Source organism: Stylophora pistillata, chromosome 2 (assembly GCF_964205215.1).
Source record: "Stylophora pistillata chromosome 2, jaStyPist1.2, whole genome shotgun sequence".
NCBI classification, from domain to species: domain Eukaryota; kingdom Metazoa; phylum Cnidaria; class Anthozoa; order Scleractinia; family Pocilloporidae; genus Stylophora; species Stylophora pistillata.
The window spans coordinates 11,408,500-11,428,395 of NC_142520.1; the positions used below are offsets into that span (position 1 = coordinate 11,408,500).

At 39.2% G+C, this 19,896-nt stretch overlaps 1 protein-coding gene across 1 annotated transcript; it reads right to left on the reverse strand.

Annotated features, from left to right (window-relative positions):
* Positions 1–8,370: 8,370 nt before the first annotated feature.
* Positions 8,371–15,390, reverse strand: LOC148737118 (uncharacterized). Its single transcript, XM_088749262.1, has 2 exons — positions 15,213–15,390; positions 8,371–8,906 (listed from the first exon to the last, which is right to left on the reverse strand). Exons 1-2 carry the CDS (start codon positions 15,388–15,390, stop codon positions 8,371–8,373), a joined length of 714 nt encoding a protein of 237 aa, XP_088605388.1.
* Between the last annotated feature and the right edge of the window lie 4,506 nt (positions 15,391–19,896).

Consider the following 19,896-nt stretch of genomic DNA (forward strand, 5'->3'; position numbering starts at 1 on the left):
ATTGAACAGAACCCTCAATGGGCCCGAACCATCCTAGACGAATTATTTGCCATTATAAAAGAAAAAGCAACCACGCAAGATCTTTGTGAAATACGCCGACAAGTGACTAAATACATTGACGAGATTGAAACCTATGATGCACAAGTGGGAGAACATTCTACATTTCATCGATTATACAAAGACATGATGACAGCTTTTCTAGCTTATGTTACCTATTTACATCTCAAATATTGTGCAGAGTGAACAAATAAACATAGTTAATCCCACCGCCATCTTAGATTCTTTTGTTATCTTTGTACTTTTTTGTACCGTTACTTTTTAAAAACCCTACTCACGAACCTATACGAAAATTAACCCAAACCCTAATAACCCCTCGTAGACCTACGCCAAACCCTAACCCTAGCCCCCTTTATACGCCTACGGAATATTTAACCCTATTCAAACCCCTCGTACACCTACGCCACATGAATATATTAACCTCGACCAAGGCAATCGGACCCAGGCCGCGCGGGATGTGCCATACAGGCCCCCAATACTACTAATATTGCAAATCCCGGCACTTGGCGTGCCTACATACCTTTGATTGGTTCTTCTACCCGCTCACTTATTCCAAAATTTCACTCTTAATTAATTAACGAACAAACGCCAGACACAATAAAGTATTTCTGTCGAGGAACTATTGGCTGGTAGTTGCCCCGCGAAAATTTGATGTTCTTAAAACAAATGTTTGCCTGAGAAGTGAAGCTTCGAGGGCAAATATGCTAGTTTTAAGAACATCAAATTTCCATGGGGCAACTATCAGACCGATACTTCCGAGACATAAACGCTCTATTGTCTATATTGTTCCGCGCACCTGTTGAAAAACAGTCAAAACCCACTAAATGCAGGTCAATCACATATTTTTTCACGCTTACAGCCTGTCAAAAATTTTAATACCTCGCAACCGCACATTGGCTAAATAATACATTAAACCTGTCAGAATTGAAAAGTTACTGTTTTTCCGATCTGCCAAACTTCGCGGCCGTCAAACTATTCAAAACTTTCCACGGATGACTACTACCAATCCAGGTATTTTCCGCGGACGAGCACTATCCATCCGGGTATTTTCCGCGAGCGGGCACTATGGGCTGATAGTGTCTCTCCATGGATGAACACTATCGCGTCACGTGATCGATTTAAACCAGTAAGAACCGGACAAAATTTAGTGGTGAACTATAAGGGCTTATAGTGTCTCTCCACGGATGGATACTCTCGCGTCACGTGATCAATTTAAACCAATAAGAATCGGAGAAAATTTAGTGCTGAACTATAAACTCTGATAAAGCACGCCCTTTTAACCAATGATAGTGCTCGTCGTATCTAACCTGTATCACAATTATAAATATTACCCAAATTTTTCAGCATATTTTTCGGAAAACATAAGGGGTCGTATTTTTACTTTCCAATTCCCCTCCTTTTCTTATATCTTCATAGCAGCCGGCTATCCTTGGGAATTTATGGTATGCCCAACTTTGATTAAACGCTTCCGATAAATGAGTCAGCCATAAACTATGAAAGCTTACTTTCATGGTAACTCACTTTCATGATCTGGAACTCCATAATCAGACCTGCATTCACTTTTTTTTCCCTTGATATAACACCAACATTACAAATATTACATTACAAATATTACATTACAAATATTACATTACAAATATTACATTACAAATATTAAATTACAAATATTACATTACAAATATTACATTACAAATATTACATTACAAATATTAGTTACAAATATTAGTTATATTGTCATTGGCTTAGGTTCTCACAGGGTAAAGTGTCTGTCTCGCACACGTGCAAGTCATATTCCTTTTCGACATTGTCATCACAAATGTATGTGTTTGTTCTAGACGCCCTCCCCCCCTCCCCCACCCTTTTTTCTCACAGACAAGGTTTGGTGGTAGGAAGGAAGGGATGAGTTGTAACTTAGCGAGGTGTCTCGAAATATAGGGTACCCCCTTCCTCCACCCCTCCCCCCATCCCCTTAAATCTGTCATTTTTTCAAGGTTTGTTTCTTCAGTAAATGGCTTGAACTCGGGGGTAACATGTGAAAGTATCATGTCATCGTCCGGGTGAGTGTAGTCTTGAGAAGGACTGTTGTCGATGGTGGCGACTTACTTTTCCACAACCTGTGGGGATGTCATCTTGACCCTTGACTCTTCGTTTGTCCCTTTGCTATTATTCTTCTTTTCTCGTGTTTTTAAATCTAAAATGTCACGTTATTTGCCCGCAGTTGTAAGGAAATTTGAAATATTTCCATTACAAGATTATGAAGTTCACAAACGATATACTAGAGAACCTCTTTTTTTTATTAATAGCTTTGCACTAAGTTTCCAGTATTAACTATTAGCAACAGCTTTGAATGAAAGTTTAAACTCACGTTTGTTTATTTAACAATATATTTCTTAATAGTAAATGTAAGTAATGTCCCCGGCCACCACAGACACTGCTGCCATTTCATAAAACCCTTTTGACACTTATCTTCGATTTCAACATCTTTCTAAGAAAATGTTTCTTTTCCAAATGTTACTAGCTCCCTGTAAGAGCCCGTGGTCTTTTTTGCAATTGCTTGATAGGTGGCTAAAACAGTTCAGTATTCAACGGAAAGGTTATAGGTCAAACAGACACCTTTTTCGCCGATGGCAACGACATATTTCTGTTTATAACAAGTACTTCTACGAAATACATAGTATGTTTTTCTTAAATTCAGAACAGAGTGTCAAAGCGTATGATATAAATTATTATTACAGATAGGGAATATTATTCCGTTATTCAAAAAACTATGTATACCTCACACATTAAAAGAACTTTTTTTTACAACACTAGCAATACTTTTAAACAACTGTCGTTAAATGAAGTACTTGTGAATACTTCCTACTTAATTCTGGTCCATAATTTACAATTTCACAGGCAAATTTACAAGTTGCCGTAGCAACTCATTGGGTTTTCCGGTTGTTATACCAATTTGCAAATGATTTCCTTCCTCAAAGGGCTCGGAAGGGATCTCAACTTTGACAAAATCGTGCGTGTCATTATCCCCTCATGCTAGTCTTCATCATTTGACAACACGTTTTCAATGTTAAGATTAGTGCTACGTTCGAAAAGCCATACCGATTCCAGACTGTTACATTGTAATAGGCGTCTTTACTGTTTGATCTTAAAATCTTCACTGATCTCACTGAAAATCGGTAAAAGAAGGTCACTGAAGATTCGTATCAAAGGATTGATTTGAAAGAACAGACAAAACTTAATCCTAGGCTTCCAGGAGATATAATCATCTGGAATTATTTCTCATCGCTTTAGGTTGTACAGTGTGATAATTGGTCTGTGCGATATTGTGACCTTTCCTTAAGACCCTGGTGAAAAAGTATAACGAGTGAAACTCGACTTCTGAAAAAAATATTTCTTCATTATCTCAAGTTTTAGAACCCTATTTGTACTTTTCAACCATAAAAAAAGCACCGAGCTCAGTTAATGTAATAGATGACCAAAAGAAATGATGGCGAAAAGTAAACCAAATGAAAAATAAGATGCGTGACTTTTGGGTTTCACAGAAGGTTAAAAAGTTAAACAGTTACACTTTATTCGGCACTTTAACTGAGTTCTATCAGTCGATTAGAATGCCAAACACTGAAAGCTCAATACTAAGTGCCATTATCATGTTAGATAAACCTTTTTATTTTTACTCCAGGAACGTAATAGTCACTTGACCATGACCAGCGTTGTTGTAACAACATTCATTGTCCTGGTTGTTTCCATCGTTGTAAGAGCCTCCCCCACCACCACAGGTGTCAAAACGATTATTTCCACTGCTTCCCCCAGAGTATCCTCCTCCTCCTCCTCCTCCTCCGCCTCCTCCTTCTAATCTTCCTCCATTAGCTCCACCACCTCCACCAAACCCACCATCGACATCGTTATACCAGGCTCTTCCACCCACCCCTCCCTGAATAAATCCCTTACCACCTTCTCCACCCCGTCCTTTGGTGCCATTAAAATTCTTTCCACTTCTTCCACTGGAGTAAAACCCGCCACCACCACCACCTGAAATACAATGAATATATTTTAAGATTTTCGTAAATAGAAGCGAAACTATATTTAAATGAGATGCTAACCCATTCGAATTTTGGAATTTTTTACTAGTATTGTAAAACGCTTCAGTAAACCCATATCAGTTCGGCCAAACCTTACATAATGCATTTTAATTGAGCCGCAATCCATGAGGTTTAATATTTGTATATAGCACCTGTAATACCTAGTTATATAAACTGTTTTGCCTTACTTCCCCTGTCCAAGATACTATGAGTTGATTTACCGCGTTACCAAAATGCTAAATTGCAGAGTTAATGAACGGTGAGTTTCTTGTTCTGACACGAAAAAACAAAGGAAATTTTTTTCCTCTAGGATCTTTATCGTGATTGTTCAGCGTGCGCTCTTGCACCGCGTCCTATTTGAAACCAAATCCTATTTGGCGTTGAAACCAAATTTTCGAAGTGGTCATATGATAAGATGCTTGTTAATCAAGTTTGATCGGGCTGGACGGGAAAATATTTGGCTCTCGGTCACGAGGCACGGCACGTGCTACATTCGGTCCGTACGTCACGACCGCGAGCAAAATAATTTCTGTTCTCCCGCCAACATCGGTATCGCTACCTTGACTCGTCTTTACAGTAAATATGACCTCTACGAGGATCTCAGTTGGGTTAACCGTCAACCGTCAAATGGCAAAAATATTAACCGTCAACTCTCAAAATCGCAATATTTTGCCGTCAACCGTCAAATAAGCAAGCCAAAATTAGCCGTAAAATGTCTCAGATATCCTTAAATAAAAATCATACGATTGCCTTAATTGGGATCAAGCTCCATTTTTTATGAATAAAATTTTTGATAATCCCAAAAATACATTTATGTAAGTCCTTTAACTTCTATTCGCAAGTAAAACTGGCTAGCGACAGAACTGACTTCTGGTTTGGAAACACTTCCGGTGTCGTAAAACGTTGGTAAGTTATCAATAAAAGGTGTCATAAATGAACAGTTCTTTACAAACGCGTCATCAGGAAAATCTACAGCCAAATTCGCGTTTAGTTCTTTTTCTAAACGACATTCCAAAAAATGTTATGCTTACAGTTGTTGAAGTGATGGAGGCTTTGTCGAATATTGATCCAAGTAAGGCCGGTGGACCAGATGACATCCCCGGTTCACTCCTAAAACATACTGCTGCTGAAATTTCCCCTTCATTATACAGGCTCTTTAATATGTCGCTTTCTACTGGCTCTTTTCCAGAAAATTGGAAGCGCGCGAACATTGCACCCGTCTTTAAGAAGGGCGATCCTGCCCTAACGGAGAATTATACGCCAATTTCTCTTTTATGCATTGTCTCCAAAGTTATGGAACGATGCGTGTTTAATCACTGCTACCCTCATTTATCGTCTTTTCTTCACCAACTCCAGCATGGCTTCCAGCAAGGAAAATCCACAGAAACGCAACTACTTGAGGTGTATCACGATATTTTAGACAAACTAGCCAATGGCCATGAAGTGGACGTAATCCATTTTGACCTGTCAAAGGCATTTGATAAGGTTCCACACAGGCTACTCCTCTCGAAGCTTCAGCTCCGAGGTATATCCGGTCCAGTTTTGTTGTGGTTCTCAAGCTATCTTTCTGACAGATACCAACGAGTTGTTGTTGACGGCATATCCTCAGACTGGCTCCCAGTCACATCAGGAGTACCCCAGGGCTCCATCCTGGGTCCGCTTTTATTTCTGGTCTTCATTAATGACATGTCGTGCCCCATTACTTACGGAAGTAAACTTGGCCTCTTTGCGGACGATAGCAAGCTATATCACCCTATTGTTTCCAATGGATGTGTCTCCCTGCTGCAAGCTAACTTGGACAACTCCAAAACTTGGTGTGACGACAACGGTATGTCTTTCAGCACAAACAAATGTAAAGTTCTACACATGTCAAAGAGAACCTCGCGCCAAAGAGAGAAGCATACATACCATTTAGACGGCCAGACCTTGGACTCGCCTCCTGACACCAAGGATTTAGGCGTGACTGTCACTACTCTACTATCATGGACGACGCACATCGAAGAGATATGAGTCAAGTGTAACAAAGTTCTTGGTCTTGTATAGCGTGTCTGCGGTAGAGACATTGTTAACGTATCAACTATAAAAATGATGTACACTGCGTTAGTTCGCCCAATCGTCGAGTACGTATCCTCTGTATGGTCTCCTTACACAGCAAAGCATCGTAGGCTAATCGAAAATATACAACGACGGGCTACTAAATTCATACTTAACCACCCAGATTGGAAAACCAGCTACACTGCGAGACTGAGAACTCTTAGCCTACTGCCGCTTGAATTCAGAAGAGAAGTCCATGATCTTGTCATTTTATGCAAAATTAGGTCAGGTCTTATCAACGCTAGTTTTGACAATCTTCTGCTTCCTGTCAACCATATATACGCAACCCGACGTCATCATCCTGCAAACATCCGCCCTTTATTTACTCGTACTCAGCGGTATTTTAAAAACTCTTTCTTTCCTCGCACAATTAAATTATGGAACGATTTACCGAGCAACATTAAGCGAGCGAGCTCTTTACATAACTTTAAAGCCTTAGTGAAGCGGTTTTATAAAGAAAAGCTCACGCTTTATACTCCGCCCGGTTTGGAAACACTTCCGGTGTCGTAAATTGTTAGTCATTTATCAATAAAAGGTGTCATGAATTAACAGTTCTTTACAAACGCGTCCTTATGAAAATTTACAGCCAAATTCGTTTGTTTAGTTCGTTTGATAAACAACATTCCAAAAAATTAATTATCAACCGTCAAATGACTTAAAACTTAACCGTCAACCGTCAACATCACCTTCTCCCCCCCCATTGAGATCCTCCCAGACGACCCTCGATCACGAGCTCGAGCTTGCCGACCAAATTACGACACGTTATATTTTCTGAAACTACACGGCATTCTTAAAATCTCGAGAAACTGAGGAGGATAACGACACATTAATTTCTAAAAGCACGAAAGCTTATCGGATACCAGTTGTCATCACTCAGAGACATCCAAACACTCCGGCTAAGCATTTACAGCGATACCGCTGCCTTATTTTAAACACCAGATAATCGACCTCATCGACAAGTCAGCAAAGCCCGAAATGCGAGTTTGCTATTTCCAAATTTTTATTTACGAACATTTGTAGCCCAACTAAAAGAAAGAACCGGTTTAGAGCGGCTGTACACTCAAGATCATTTAAAGAAGAGCGATATTGATGTTTGCGTCGCCTCCGAAATACACCTTGAGCCAGATAAACCTGAATCTATTGTCAGCATACAGATCTAAAACATATTCAGACGGGACAGGAGCTGGTCAAGAGTGGTTTTGAGGGAAAAAGGCGGAATTGCTGTTTATGTGAGAAGTAACCTAGATGTTGCTGATTGTTTATAGATTAAAACTACATAGTTTAATTTTTAGACATGATCTTTTATAAATACGCAGCAAGTTCTACTTTCACCTAAGTATATTTTAGCGCACCGCACATGTTTTTTTTTTTTTTTTTTCATCTCGGGATATTCATATTTTATCCGAGATTTATTAAAGATTTATGTGACGCCGACGCATATTTCGAGTTATGGTGCACGCGAAAAGTTTGGAGAGCACAAGAGAGGAGTTGCTCGAAGTGCAGCCGGGAGCGTTCGGAGTTATCAATACAACACTAAAAATAATACCGACCGTTCAGAAAACCAAGAGGAAATTTCCTAAATTTACGAGTCCCCTGTGATAGATTTACCTCCTTGAATTGTTGGTTACTAGAATTGACGATCAGAAATTACGTCGCATTGTGTTGAAAATCTTAAAAATTGTACGATTTCAAAGGAAAATCATCTATTGAACAACACTTTTGGGACATACATGCAGCAGCTCTTCAGAATAACATTCACCCCAACGTCGCGAAGCCTCGGTCGAAGTAAAAAAGCTCAGTTTTGTTTTCAGCCACATTCACGCATCGCGTTTGGCATATAAAGTATCGTCGACTCCAGAACTAATTCCGTCGCTTTGAAGAGTTACATGATGCTCAATGTTCTTAGAAACGATTATCATGTTAGCATATCTTCTTTTCAAATAGAGCTCCAAAAGGTTAGAGGGAAAACAGTCGTGAAAGTTTTGAAACTTCGCGGGTAAACTCGATGGGAGATTTTCGCCAACAATGAAGTCAGTCTGAGCCATCTCTATCAGCCATCCATTAAATTATAAGCCACTTAGAGCGCACGTTATAATATGATTATGATGTAACATTAAATAAACAGCTGAGATGTAAGGAATCATCACGATATACCCTTACCTGACCATCCATCATCAGCAGTGTGTGCACCATGTCCATTGCTACCCCCTGACCATGATTTGTATCCAGGATTCCCTGTTGTGTTTGCGCTGGCGTCACATCCTTCATGTCTTGAATGAGCTCTATCTACCCCTCCTCCGCCTCCAGCTATTATCAAAGGTGTGTTGGCTCCTCTCACCACAAACGTTCCTCCACCACCTCCAGAAGAGTCATAGCGCTTGTTTATTCCTCCTTCTTGACCAACAAGTATCTGAATGACTTCACCCTTGTTTAAGCGGAACGTTCCAATCATTCTTGCTCCTCTTCCTCGGTACTGAGTACTTTTAGTGAGTATATCGTACCCTCCTGCAGCTGCTATTGCTTCTATTCTGTAGTCACCAGTGTACGGCACAGTCCACTGTTGAACTCCGCTGGACAGTGTGACTTGCCCGTCATGATCCTGTCCTGTGTAGTGACTGCCCAGCGTTGTTGGACCAATTCTTCCACTGGTGTTGAGGTTTGTAAAAGCGGCCTTGAAAGCTGAAAGGGAAGAGTTAAGTTATCTACATCGTTATAACCATAATTGTTTTAGCTTTTTACTTTCATTAAAGGTAAACTTACATCTAGAAAAAATACATGGAACAGTTAAAATCCTGTAGATCGATACTTAAAACTACTCGCCGTTATTGTAGTTATTAAGTTATTTAATGTTCAAGTCATTTTTTTTTTATCATTTATTCAATTCTTTGTCTCTCAATGGACGTGTACCGGGTCGTCATGAAATATTTTTCCCGAAAAATTATCAAGCATCGCATCTGATTGTGGTTGAAATGTTGTGTTGGTCTTGTTTGCTAAAATAGATCGCTTTTGAAATAGGCCTTCGACTAAAACTCTCCGTTCTTTTCCTCATTTCAGTCCAAAGGTTACGGAAGTCTTTATACCTCTTTGAACTTTTCCTTCTTAAGTTTGAATTATAGATAAACCCATCCTCTTAAAAAGCCACTCTTGGATTTTTAACTGATTGCTTCTGTAAATCGGGAAAGCGAGATTTATCAATGCTGCTGGGCTAGTTTAAGCCCTCTCTCCCCTTCCTTTTGGGCTTTTCCATGCGCTATTGCATTAATTCACATTTTCCGCTTCAGTGCTGACGAGTAACTGTTGATATCCAGCCATTCTGCATGAAAAAAGTCGAGAGTGAGCAAATCGTAAAATTTTGATTTAGCGTCCGGGGCTATTGAACCAGGGGATTTAATTCTTGGTTTTCACGTGATGTCATCAAATTTAGAAAAAAAGAATTATCGATCCCTGTGAGATTTTAGTTTAGTAAGTTAATAGAACAGTTGAATTCTTATCTTTTGACAAATTTTCAGTTTGATCGGGTCTTTCTTCTTGTGGTAAAGCAAGGTTGAATTTCTAAGCTATTGCTTGACACGATATTAACATACTGGTAAGTAGGTTGAAGAAAAAAAGAGAAAGAGAAATGGTTAGATAGATAGATAGATAGATAGATAGATAGACAGATAGATATGTTTAATCAACTCTTTTTTAGGCAGAGCTGAATTACAGTGCAGTATGTACACAATATAACAATGATATAAATACCACTGATAATATTTGAGCAATTTCTCATGTGTGAATAATTTAAATATACGTTATTGACCAAGCGCGAGGTCAAAACGGCTGGATAGTGGCCGAGTTCTTTCTTTGCATTTTTATGGACCGCGACGATGTCGAAGTGCATAAAATTGTGAAAAAAGAACAAGGCTAATATCCAGCCATCTTGACCGGACAAGGTTGGTTAATAAAGGATTTATTATATTGCAAAAGATTTCGCTTTATTACGAGTTAAGAATGACCTTTTTCCCTCCAGAGCTGGGAAAGAAAGCCAACAGTGTTTGTTGCACAACAAACTCACGAGAGCCGTTTCTATTTTCTTTCTTTTGACTATCTTCTGCCGCTTTTTGCCTTTCCGTCGCCGAAATTTTCCAAGAGTTACGAAAGTAGTTCTTATTCTATTTTTCTTTTTTTTTTTTTTTATGCGCGGGATCAATGCGGGCAATCCTGAGGGGGCAAGATGGGCTCATCTTGCCTGCTCGAGTAGCCAATCAGAACGCAGGATTTGCTTCATCTTGCCCACGGGCGCTGTGTGTGATGTGATGAATAACCCTTAAAGTGCCCCTGAGATCAAAATTTTCGTACATCATTTCTTTTCCATTTTCGTGTTTAGTGTGTCTCCTTCACCTACTCTGCAAATATCAGTTTAGACCGAGCACCACAAATATCTAATTTGGGGCCGTTAAATTCACGAGTTCGCGTCCGCCATTATTTGATCACGTTCCGGATGTTGATCACAGGACTCAGAGGAAGTGACGTCAAAGGCTCAACGCGAAAATTTCACATGGCAAAATGTCAAGCAAACATAACAGAGTGCTTTACTCTATTCTTACGAAAACTAAACAAAAATGACTGGGCATCGATGCGTAATACAAAGCTGAAGTAATCGTACAGACCACGCTGCATGTATTTCTCTGCATCGGAGCCTTGCAAAAAGATCAGAGCGGGAAAAACTGATGCGATTTGTGCGACCTCGTCGAGTAAACTTCAATCCTACAGAAATATTTGTGATCTACTCCGAACACTTCTCGGAGGACTGTTTCGAGAGATCTGTGTACTTTGAAGGATCTAGGCGAAGAATTATGGCGGGTTCAATGCCTTCCGTTCAAGAAGAGAAGGGACGAGAAAAATCGTCCTCAGTGCGATCTCGAAGTCGGAAAGCGAAGTCTACGAACCTCCACGGATTTTGTCACCTTTACAAATGACCTGATCAATATCCACCTTTAACAACACTCAGGCAGAATACCTTACACTAAGGAAAGTACTCGGTGAACATTGAATGATAAAATAGCCCAATTGAGGATTGAAATTTCTGACCTCAAAGAGCTCACTTTTATACAAAAGAGATGAAAAATATCATTGTGTGCTCTGATTCTAAAAAAAGCTGGCTTTAATATCAGCGAAAGCAGAACAAACAGCTTAAGACACAGAGCGTAAAAACACTTTAAAATGTAGGCTTGCAGCCAAGCAACCGAGAAAATTAAAATTTCTGTAAAAACCTGTCAAACTATCAACCATCTGACAGCGAAGTCAGCGTGCTATCAAAGGGTCTCAAAATCATCACAACGCCCGCGACAAACGAATTAAAATCAGGCCAACTTTTGCGAGATTTATTCGCAAGACGAATGTGCCTCCATTACACCTTTCACGGACAAAACAAAGAACTACTTCTATTTCATATCAAACTGAATGCCACCGGTTCAGTCTTCCATCGCCCTTCAGAGCTACTTGGAAAATTATCATAACGCTACTTGCGGACTGCATGTAAGCCAAAATATACTTTGTAACGCAATGAGGTCAGGGTTCTAAAAGAGTTGAAACAGACTTTGCTTCAAACCTCACCGATTAAGCATCACAACAATAGTCATCATGAATAAGACAGAAAAAACAACAGAGGCCAAAGTGCAACTCAACAACAGAGTTCACTTCAGGAAAGGGTTAATGAGATCACTGACCAAATGCATCGGGGAAGACACATTGATGGCTTAGAAATGGCTTTCACAAACTCCCAATATCCGCCTTCGGATACACAATTAGCCATTGCCGAAAACTATTTTACTAATCACCCGATCATTTCTTACAAAAAAGGAAAATCTCTTACGACAAGCAAAAATACAGTTTGAAGGCGATAAAGTGATGTGACCACAAAAGCCATATGGGGAGTTCGCGCCGTTCTGTGTTTATCTTTATTCGCATGGCAAAAATTTATCGTTTGTTGGCGCAAAACTATCCACAGAAGCTTCAGATGATTTCTGGGACAATTCATCGTCTGAAAAAGTCGACATTTCCCGACTGACAACGAAACAGTTCTCAAAAAAGTAATATGTGTGATTCTCTGTGCAGCGAACAAAGAGAGTTGTGACAAAGCAAAGCATCAGTTTGTTGAGCCTTTGACGTCATGATGACGTTTTTGCGGGCTCGGCTGGAACATGTTTTCAGCAATGGCGGACGATTTTCGGACGACATTGAAGCGGTAAAAATTGGTCATCGAAGGTTTGTTTTGATTCTTCAATGGCAAAAAGGGTCTTAACTTGACCCAATTCAACATTGTGTAAACAATTTAGGCCAAAATAAAATGGTCAATTCTCATCTCAGGGGCACTTGAATGAGTCATATTTCAACGGCATGCACTACAACTTCATTACATTCAAAAAGTTATCATAAATAAACCCTCAAGGGTTACCCCTTATGGGGAAAAATTCATTGGTAAAGAAAGCGGGGAATCTATCTATCCTAACTCTGGGTCTGTAGATCTCTACAAGGAGGCAATCCCCTGAGCGAAGATTGTACCCGACATAATTTGCGTTGCACAGAAAACATTACGGAACTTAAGCACCGGTCATTTTAGAGGCAACGGCATCTTTAGCGACCGAAAGAGCCTGGGAAGAGAACAACGTCGTTCCCGCCAAAATATAAACGTTAAGCAGCTAGACGAGGATTGCGGCGGCGACGTGGGTAGCAAACTCTGTTTGCTTTGAAGATAAGCTGTATGAGAGCATGTCATCCCTCAGTGAGATGAGAAACCTGCTTCTTTTTTTGTGCGATAGTAAAATTATCAGTGTCGAAGAATTTTTGACCTTTTACGAAAGTTACAGTTCCAAGAATCCAGAATTCCCTTACAGCTCCTACCCTAAGTTTGATTTCGACCAGATGGATGAATCAGAGTGTTTAGCGGAGTTCAGAGTGCGAAAACTGGACATAACGTTATTGGCAAATGTCCTTCAATTACCAGACACTATCCGCTGTCCACAAAGAACAACGTGTGACCGAACTGAAGGGTTTTGTATGCTTCTGAAGCGCTTCTCGTATCCATGTCGCTATTCCGACATGATTCATCGTTTGGGGTAAAGTCCAAGGTAGCTAAAAGTACGTTGTATTGGTAGAAAACGTCTAAGCACGTGAAAATTGCATGGAAAATTGACTCACTGTACCATTTTGTTCCTTGTGGAATATTTTTCATTGAGGTAGAAATATGTCATAAAAGCTACGTTGTTTTTCATAGAAAAAGGCATTTTATCTCAGGAAGTCTACTCCATACTGGTGAGTAAAAAGTAAACACGTAATTGTAGAGAGAAAAGAAACGGATATTTAATACGCCAGTCGAAGTAGAAAGTAAGTATAACTTGGTGATGTTTTCAACCTTTGCAAAAAGAGGAACCAGAGGGCAAAAACAAGATAATCAATCAAATATGATTTATGCAAATGATTTCGTTAGTTTTACCTGAGTCAGGAAACCTAGCCCTTACCAACAACTCACTCTCGTGCTAAATTCGTGTTTGGCCTTTAGCTGACGATACGTGCGTTGTGAGTGGTACACAAAAACATGCACATTTTGACTTGAAAGTGGTAGAAAAAAATTTCCCGACGACCTTTCTAATCCCAACAGATCATAGCGAAAAAGGTCTCACAGAGGACATGAACTGTTACACTGAGTAGATGAGCTCACAATTCTTGTGCATGTCATTCTTACCTAGTTCTTTACCCGAAATTCAAAATGGAATCGCTGATTAACTCCTATATGGCAATAAATTATCCCTCAGTCGAGAAAACGAAATAAAGTAAGCACGGGACTGCGTCAACACTAGTTAAACTGTCCCTTTCTTTCAATTATTCTTCCACCTCGAAGGCGCGCAATTACGGGAGCACTAGTTCAACTGCCCTCTCTTTTAATCATTCTTCGACTTCGGGAGCGCGGGAATACGGGAGCACTAGTTTAACGGCCCTATCATTTCGTCATTCTTCGACTTCGAGAAAGCTGGAATGCAGAAACAATGGTTACACGTCCTTTCTTTTAATATCATTTTTTGATATCGGGACTGTTGGAGCAATCCATTCATACCGGCCAAAAGTGGCCGGGTATTCTGAAGTTGTTCCCATCAACATCTCAAGCAATACTTGATTCAATGTTTTTTCTCATGTTTCACTTAGTCTCCTCCATAGTCATACAACGAAGACGCGAACCGCTCTCTCCGAGTCACGCATTGATTCGCTCAAATTTAAAGATCTGTAAAACCCCAAATTAGCACGAACGCTCTGATTAGTGCAACGTACAAAATACTATAACCTGATTGGTTTGTGATACACAAAAAAAAGCGCTAATCACATTGTTTTGAGATACACCACTAAAAAATACGCCAATCACACTGCTTAGAGATATACAAAAAACACACCCCTCTATACGCTAAAATAGAAATTTTTTTTTAAGAACTAAAAATTGGATACAGGCTTTTGCAGGTATGTTCTGATTGGATGACCTGAGATACTCGACAACACTGAAAGTTCCCTGAAAGAGCACCACGCAGAATGATGTTTGAGGACCAGTCATTTTCTATAGAGGACGATCACATGGTTTTCAGGGGGAACGGATACAAAGTGTGATATATTTATCTTAATAAAGGTCTTGTTGTGTAGAATCGCTGAGTATTTTTACGAGTTGCATTGTTCCGCATTTGGATGATATTGATACACGCAAGATGTTTGGAGAGCACTCGAGAAGTTATTGTCATGTTAAGGTAAATACAAACAAACAAGGTTTATGAATCTATTGTTTTCGATTAACTTTTGATGGTAATAATAATAATAATAATGATAATAATAATAATAACACCTTTATTTAGACACGATAATGTTTAAAGCGGAACAGCTTGTGGGGTTGTGTGTAAATGCAAATAAACTAAATTAAACAAATTCAAATGATGATGGTTTTTGAAGATGGTTAAATGTCATAGTTACCTGTACAGTTCTTGCCATCGCCATTAAACCCTTCTTTGCAACTGCAGTTGAAGGAACCTTCGATATTATTACAGTGAGCATGGACACTACAGTTGTGGGCATCGGTGGCACATTCGTTTACATCTGAAGAAACAAATGCTTTCCGTTGAAAAGAAATAATGGTAAATGATAAAAGCATATGCAAGAATTAGTCTGATCGTTTAACCTGTGAGATTCGACTTTTTACAATACTCAAAATATCACTAAAAGCGCCCGCGTCAAATAATTTTTATCATTTAATCCACATAAACAACCAATCCAAAAATAAACAATCTGAAATCAAATTAACAGATACATCATCAAGAAAGGACACAAGCCTTCTAAGGCAAAAGAGGACGCGAGACGTGCGTGACGTGATGCTTACAATGATTGCAGAATGCAAATAGAACTGTGCTTAAAAACACTGTAAACTTGACTAAACTCCAAACACAAATAGTATAATGTAGCCATAAATAAACCAACACAATTTGTCTTCCACGACTCGTAAATCGTTTGACGACAGGAAGTAGTACTCTAGACACGAAACGGGTAATGAAATGAACGCTGCAATCGATGCAAAGCATGATTAATGACACGTTAGCAGCTAACTGATCCCTCTACATTACTATACACAGCTTTCTTGTGAAAATCGTTGATGTTCCTATACGCTCGTCAAATTTAGGCAAATATAACAAACTGATTTTGATGCTTGGAACAATTTAAGTGGACAGATTTCGTCGTTACCTGTGCATTTTTTGCCATCGCCATTAAACCCAGCCTTGCAGCTGCAGTTAAAGGAACCTTCGGTATTGTTGCACTCAGCATTGGTATCACAGTTGTGCGAGTCGGTGGTACACTCGTCTACATCTGTAGAAACAAATCCTTTCCGTTAATAATGCAATTAAAAAAAATTGGTATAAGCTTTTGCATGTATGTTCTGATTGGATGACCTGTGATACTCGACAGGACTAAAAGCTCACTGAAAGTGCAACACGTGGAATGATGTCTGGGGAACAGTCATTTTCTATCGGATGGGGGAAGAGGAGTTTGGGAGGATCTCATGGTTCTCAGGGGAAATAGTTACAAAGAGTGATACATATATCTTGATAAACTTTTGGTTGTGTAGTATCGCTTAGTATAAGACACCACCGAGTAACAATCTGAGATCTGCTAAGGAAAGGATAGATCCATTTGACTAATTAAGACATTGCTCACACCCAGATGTTTAAGCTCAAGTTGTAACTTACTATGATGAACTAGATCAAATCCTTTACTAAACTCTGCAAAATAAATATTCGGATATAATTCCCAAGACAATCAAGAAACATCAGTATTAAATGCACGAGACAAAATAATGCACGAATTGTTGATTTTCCACCAATAGAAAATTGTTTACAGTCAGGACTATTCCTCACCTGCTTAAGAGCAGCCGTTAGTAAATATCGCACGGAGGTGTGCAATATGAAAAAATAAAAAATCTCCAAACCTTGCCAGAATATAGGTCTGGATGAACTATTTCTAGAAAAAAAAACCTTTGAGTTGAATTGCATTTTTATTTTTCGCGAACGGTGGCAATATCGGTTTTGCGACTCTCACGTCACCTTCACGAGGTTTAGACAACCATCATTTGAACGTCGCTTGAAAACAAACAAAACAGTAAATGTGACCAAATATTTTCCTAATGAAAAGAACACGTATTTACAAACAGTCTGAAGTGTTCTTTGTTCGATGCCGTTACAATCAAAACTTTTTGGGAGTTTTAGGTTTTTCCCGATTTCGCTCATTTTGGCGGACAAGAAAATGAAAAAATTGAGAGGGTTAAATCGCACCTTGGTACATGGCATGGGGTTATATCAAGTTAATCCAGCTAAAGAACAAAGTTTCTTCTTCAAATAACTCAAATACATTTTTTTGGGTCACTCAAACTACGAAATTTGAGGACCCCAAGCAAAAGTGACTCAGAGGTCAAAACGCACCAATCCTTGTCACGCAATTGGAGGTGAAAAATCCACAATGCGCACGTGGAAAAGATAAGAGACCACTTTGGGAGCGAAATATCGTTACCAAACTGAATAAAAAGTTAACTTTGTTCAACATTTGTCGTTTCTGCTGCTCAGCTTAACTGAGATTTAAAACTTTAGCGGTTATTTTCGAAACAAAATAAGCCAAAATGTAACAGGGTCTAGTTGGAAGCGGCCGAGGACGGATACAAACCGTAAAATAAATGTTTGCCATATTTACACTTTGATTTAAGTATTTTTTATAAATTTGTACCTACCGTGCATCAGCGCCAAATGTTGTTTGTGTATTCGCTGCCGTGAACTGTCCTCCGCTGTCTCGAGATGTCCAGTAAGGATTACGTGACAGGGAGATCTTTACCACAAACAGTGGCACTCTTCCTTTATATTCAGTATTATTTTTTGGGAACGTTGAATTATGCTTGAACGTTTTTTGGGGGACTCACGTATGAAAATGCTTGTAGTAACTAAAAGCATGTCTTTATCCGCTGTCGTCACCGCGGTCAACAACTTAGTTTTCTCATACTTTTATTAATGAATAAGGGAAATATAAAAACTCGGGAAAAGAAAACTGAAGCAAAATTACATGCACAAGGCCTTCAATAACCATCGTTAGGTAGCTTCTCGAGTTATCTTATTGTTTATACACTACATAACGTCGACATAATTAATAAGAAATCGTGAAAAACATTGAGATGTTAACTGCCCTGGTGAGAAGAAAATGTGCCTCCGTTTTCAAAGTTGAATCAAAGCAGTCGTATAGCTTCAGGTGACTTGACGTTTCTTCTGCATGTTCTATCGCCTCGCATAAAGCATTTGTCGGGTTACACCACTGCATCCACAAGGCCCTCCAACAAGTTCAAGGTCGCCACAGATTGCCATTACATATACACAACTGTGTAAAAGCGCACCGTGGTACAGATAATCGACGCAGAAGTACTCTGATTGTGTGACACACGGGAAGAAGTTCATTTTAACTATGTATATCGTAAGCGCCAAAGTGATCGTATCAGTTATTGCGAGCTAAGCGCTTGATGTTTCGACAGGATTCCAAGACGCTTGTAAACAGGAATGAAAAAGAAGAGGGGGTAAACTCAGTGGAAATAAAATCCCCCACAAACATTCAAGTATAATTTTAAGGTTCCCAAACAAATAGTATTGAATATGAAGGAAGAGTGCTAGTGTTTAAGATATAGACGCGTGCCCTTTCCGCTTGTCACGCAATCCTTACAGAACATTTAGATCAGCGGAGGGTAGTCAACGGCTGCGGCTTTTGAAGCGAATACACAACTCAGGTTCCTGCACCAGTCAAGAAGTTAAAAAATTACAGACCCCTGATTAGATAAGCTTTGAAAGCTTATTTGATGAAACCTGTAAAATGTCAACAGATCAGTAGAATGAAAAAGAGGAGGGGGGCCAATAGAGGGAAAAACTCCCCCCTAAAGTATTCGTGCATATTCAACTTCCCAAACGAAAAAAAAAAATTAATTTAGAGGAAGAGTGCTAGTGTTTCTGGTAAAAGACACTTTCATTTGCAATATTGTGGCCCAGGACTTGTGTGTCTGTCTGTCACGCAATCCCCTTCTGAACATTTCGACACAGCGGAGAGCAGTTTACGCACAATCAATATTTGGCACTGATGCATGGTATGTACAAATTTATAAATAATACACAAATCAAAGTGTAAGTATGGAAAACACATTTATTTTACGGTTTGTATCCGTCCTTGGCCGCTTCGAACTGGACGATGTTACATTTTGGCTTGTTTTGTTTACATTACGTACATGCATACTTTATTACCACTCCCCCAAAGAGGATTTTCAGAGGCAACACAATTAAGGTAAAAATTAATTATAAAATTAAGCTAAACATTATATATTAAACTTAAAATAGAGCAATGACTTAAATAGCGGAAGTGCCAAGGTTACCTAAGAGGCGAGACCTAGGGTGGCGTTTAAACACATTAACCGATTCACAAAGTTGAAGATCGTTAGATAAGGAATTCTATAAAGTAACTGCTCTATACAAAATGGTCCTTTGGCCACTTGCTGTTCTAAAGCGAGGTATGTTAAGCATTTGATAACTTCGCGTTCTACGATTTGTGACGTCACACTAATGAATTGTGTAGATAAATATCCAGGAGCACATCCAGTTAAACACTTAAATGACATTACGGCGTCACGGTAGTAAAGATGCTCCTTCACTGGCAGCCAGCGTAGTTCCTTTGAAGTTGGGGACACGTTATCGTATTTCCTACTTCCACTTACTATGCGGCTGACAAAATTCTGGACTGTCTGTAACAATTTTAAAATTGTTTGAGAAGTATTACTCCAAACGCATGAGCAATAAAATAGTTTACCGAAAACATGTGTGGCTACAATTTTAATTCCGTTTCGTTATTTTCATTTCTGGTTGTTTCGTTACGTAATATCACGTGTCTTATTCCCGGTGCTTTTAGATTTTGAAGTCGCTTGTTACGTATGTTGTAGTCCTGGTATGGATCGCTGTATCCCAATCACGGTAAAACAGTTCTTTAACGGCACGTTCTTTAAAGGCACGTTTTTTTAATAAAATGGGCCGCAAAGGTAACAACAAGTGAGTTTATAATAATAATTAAGGACTGTTTGTCAAAAGATTGTCTAACTCTA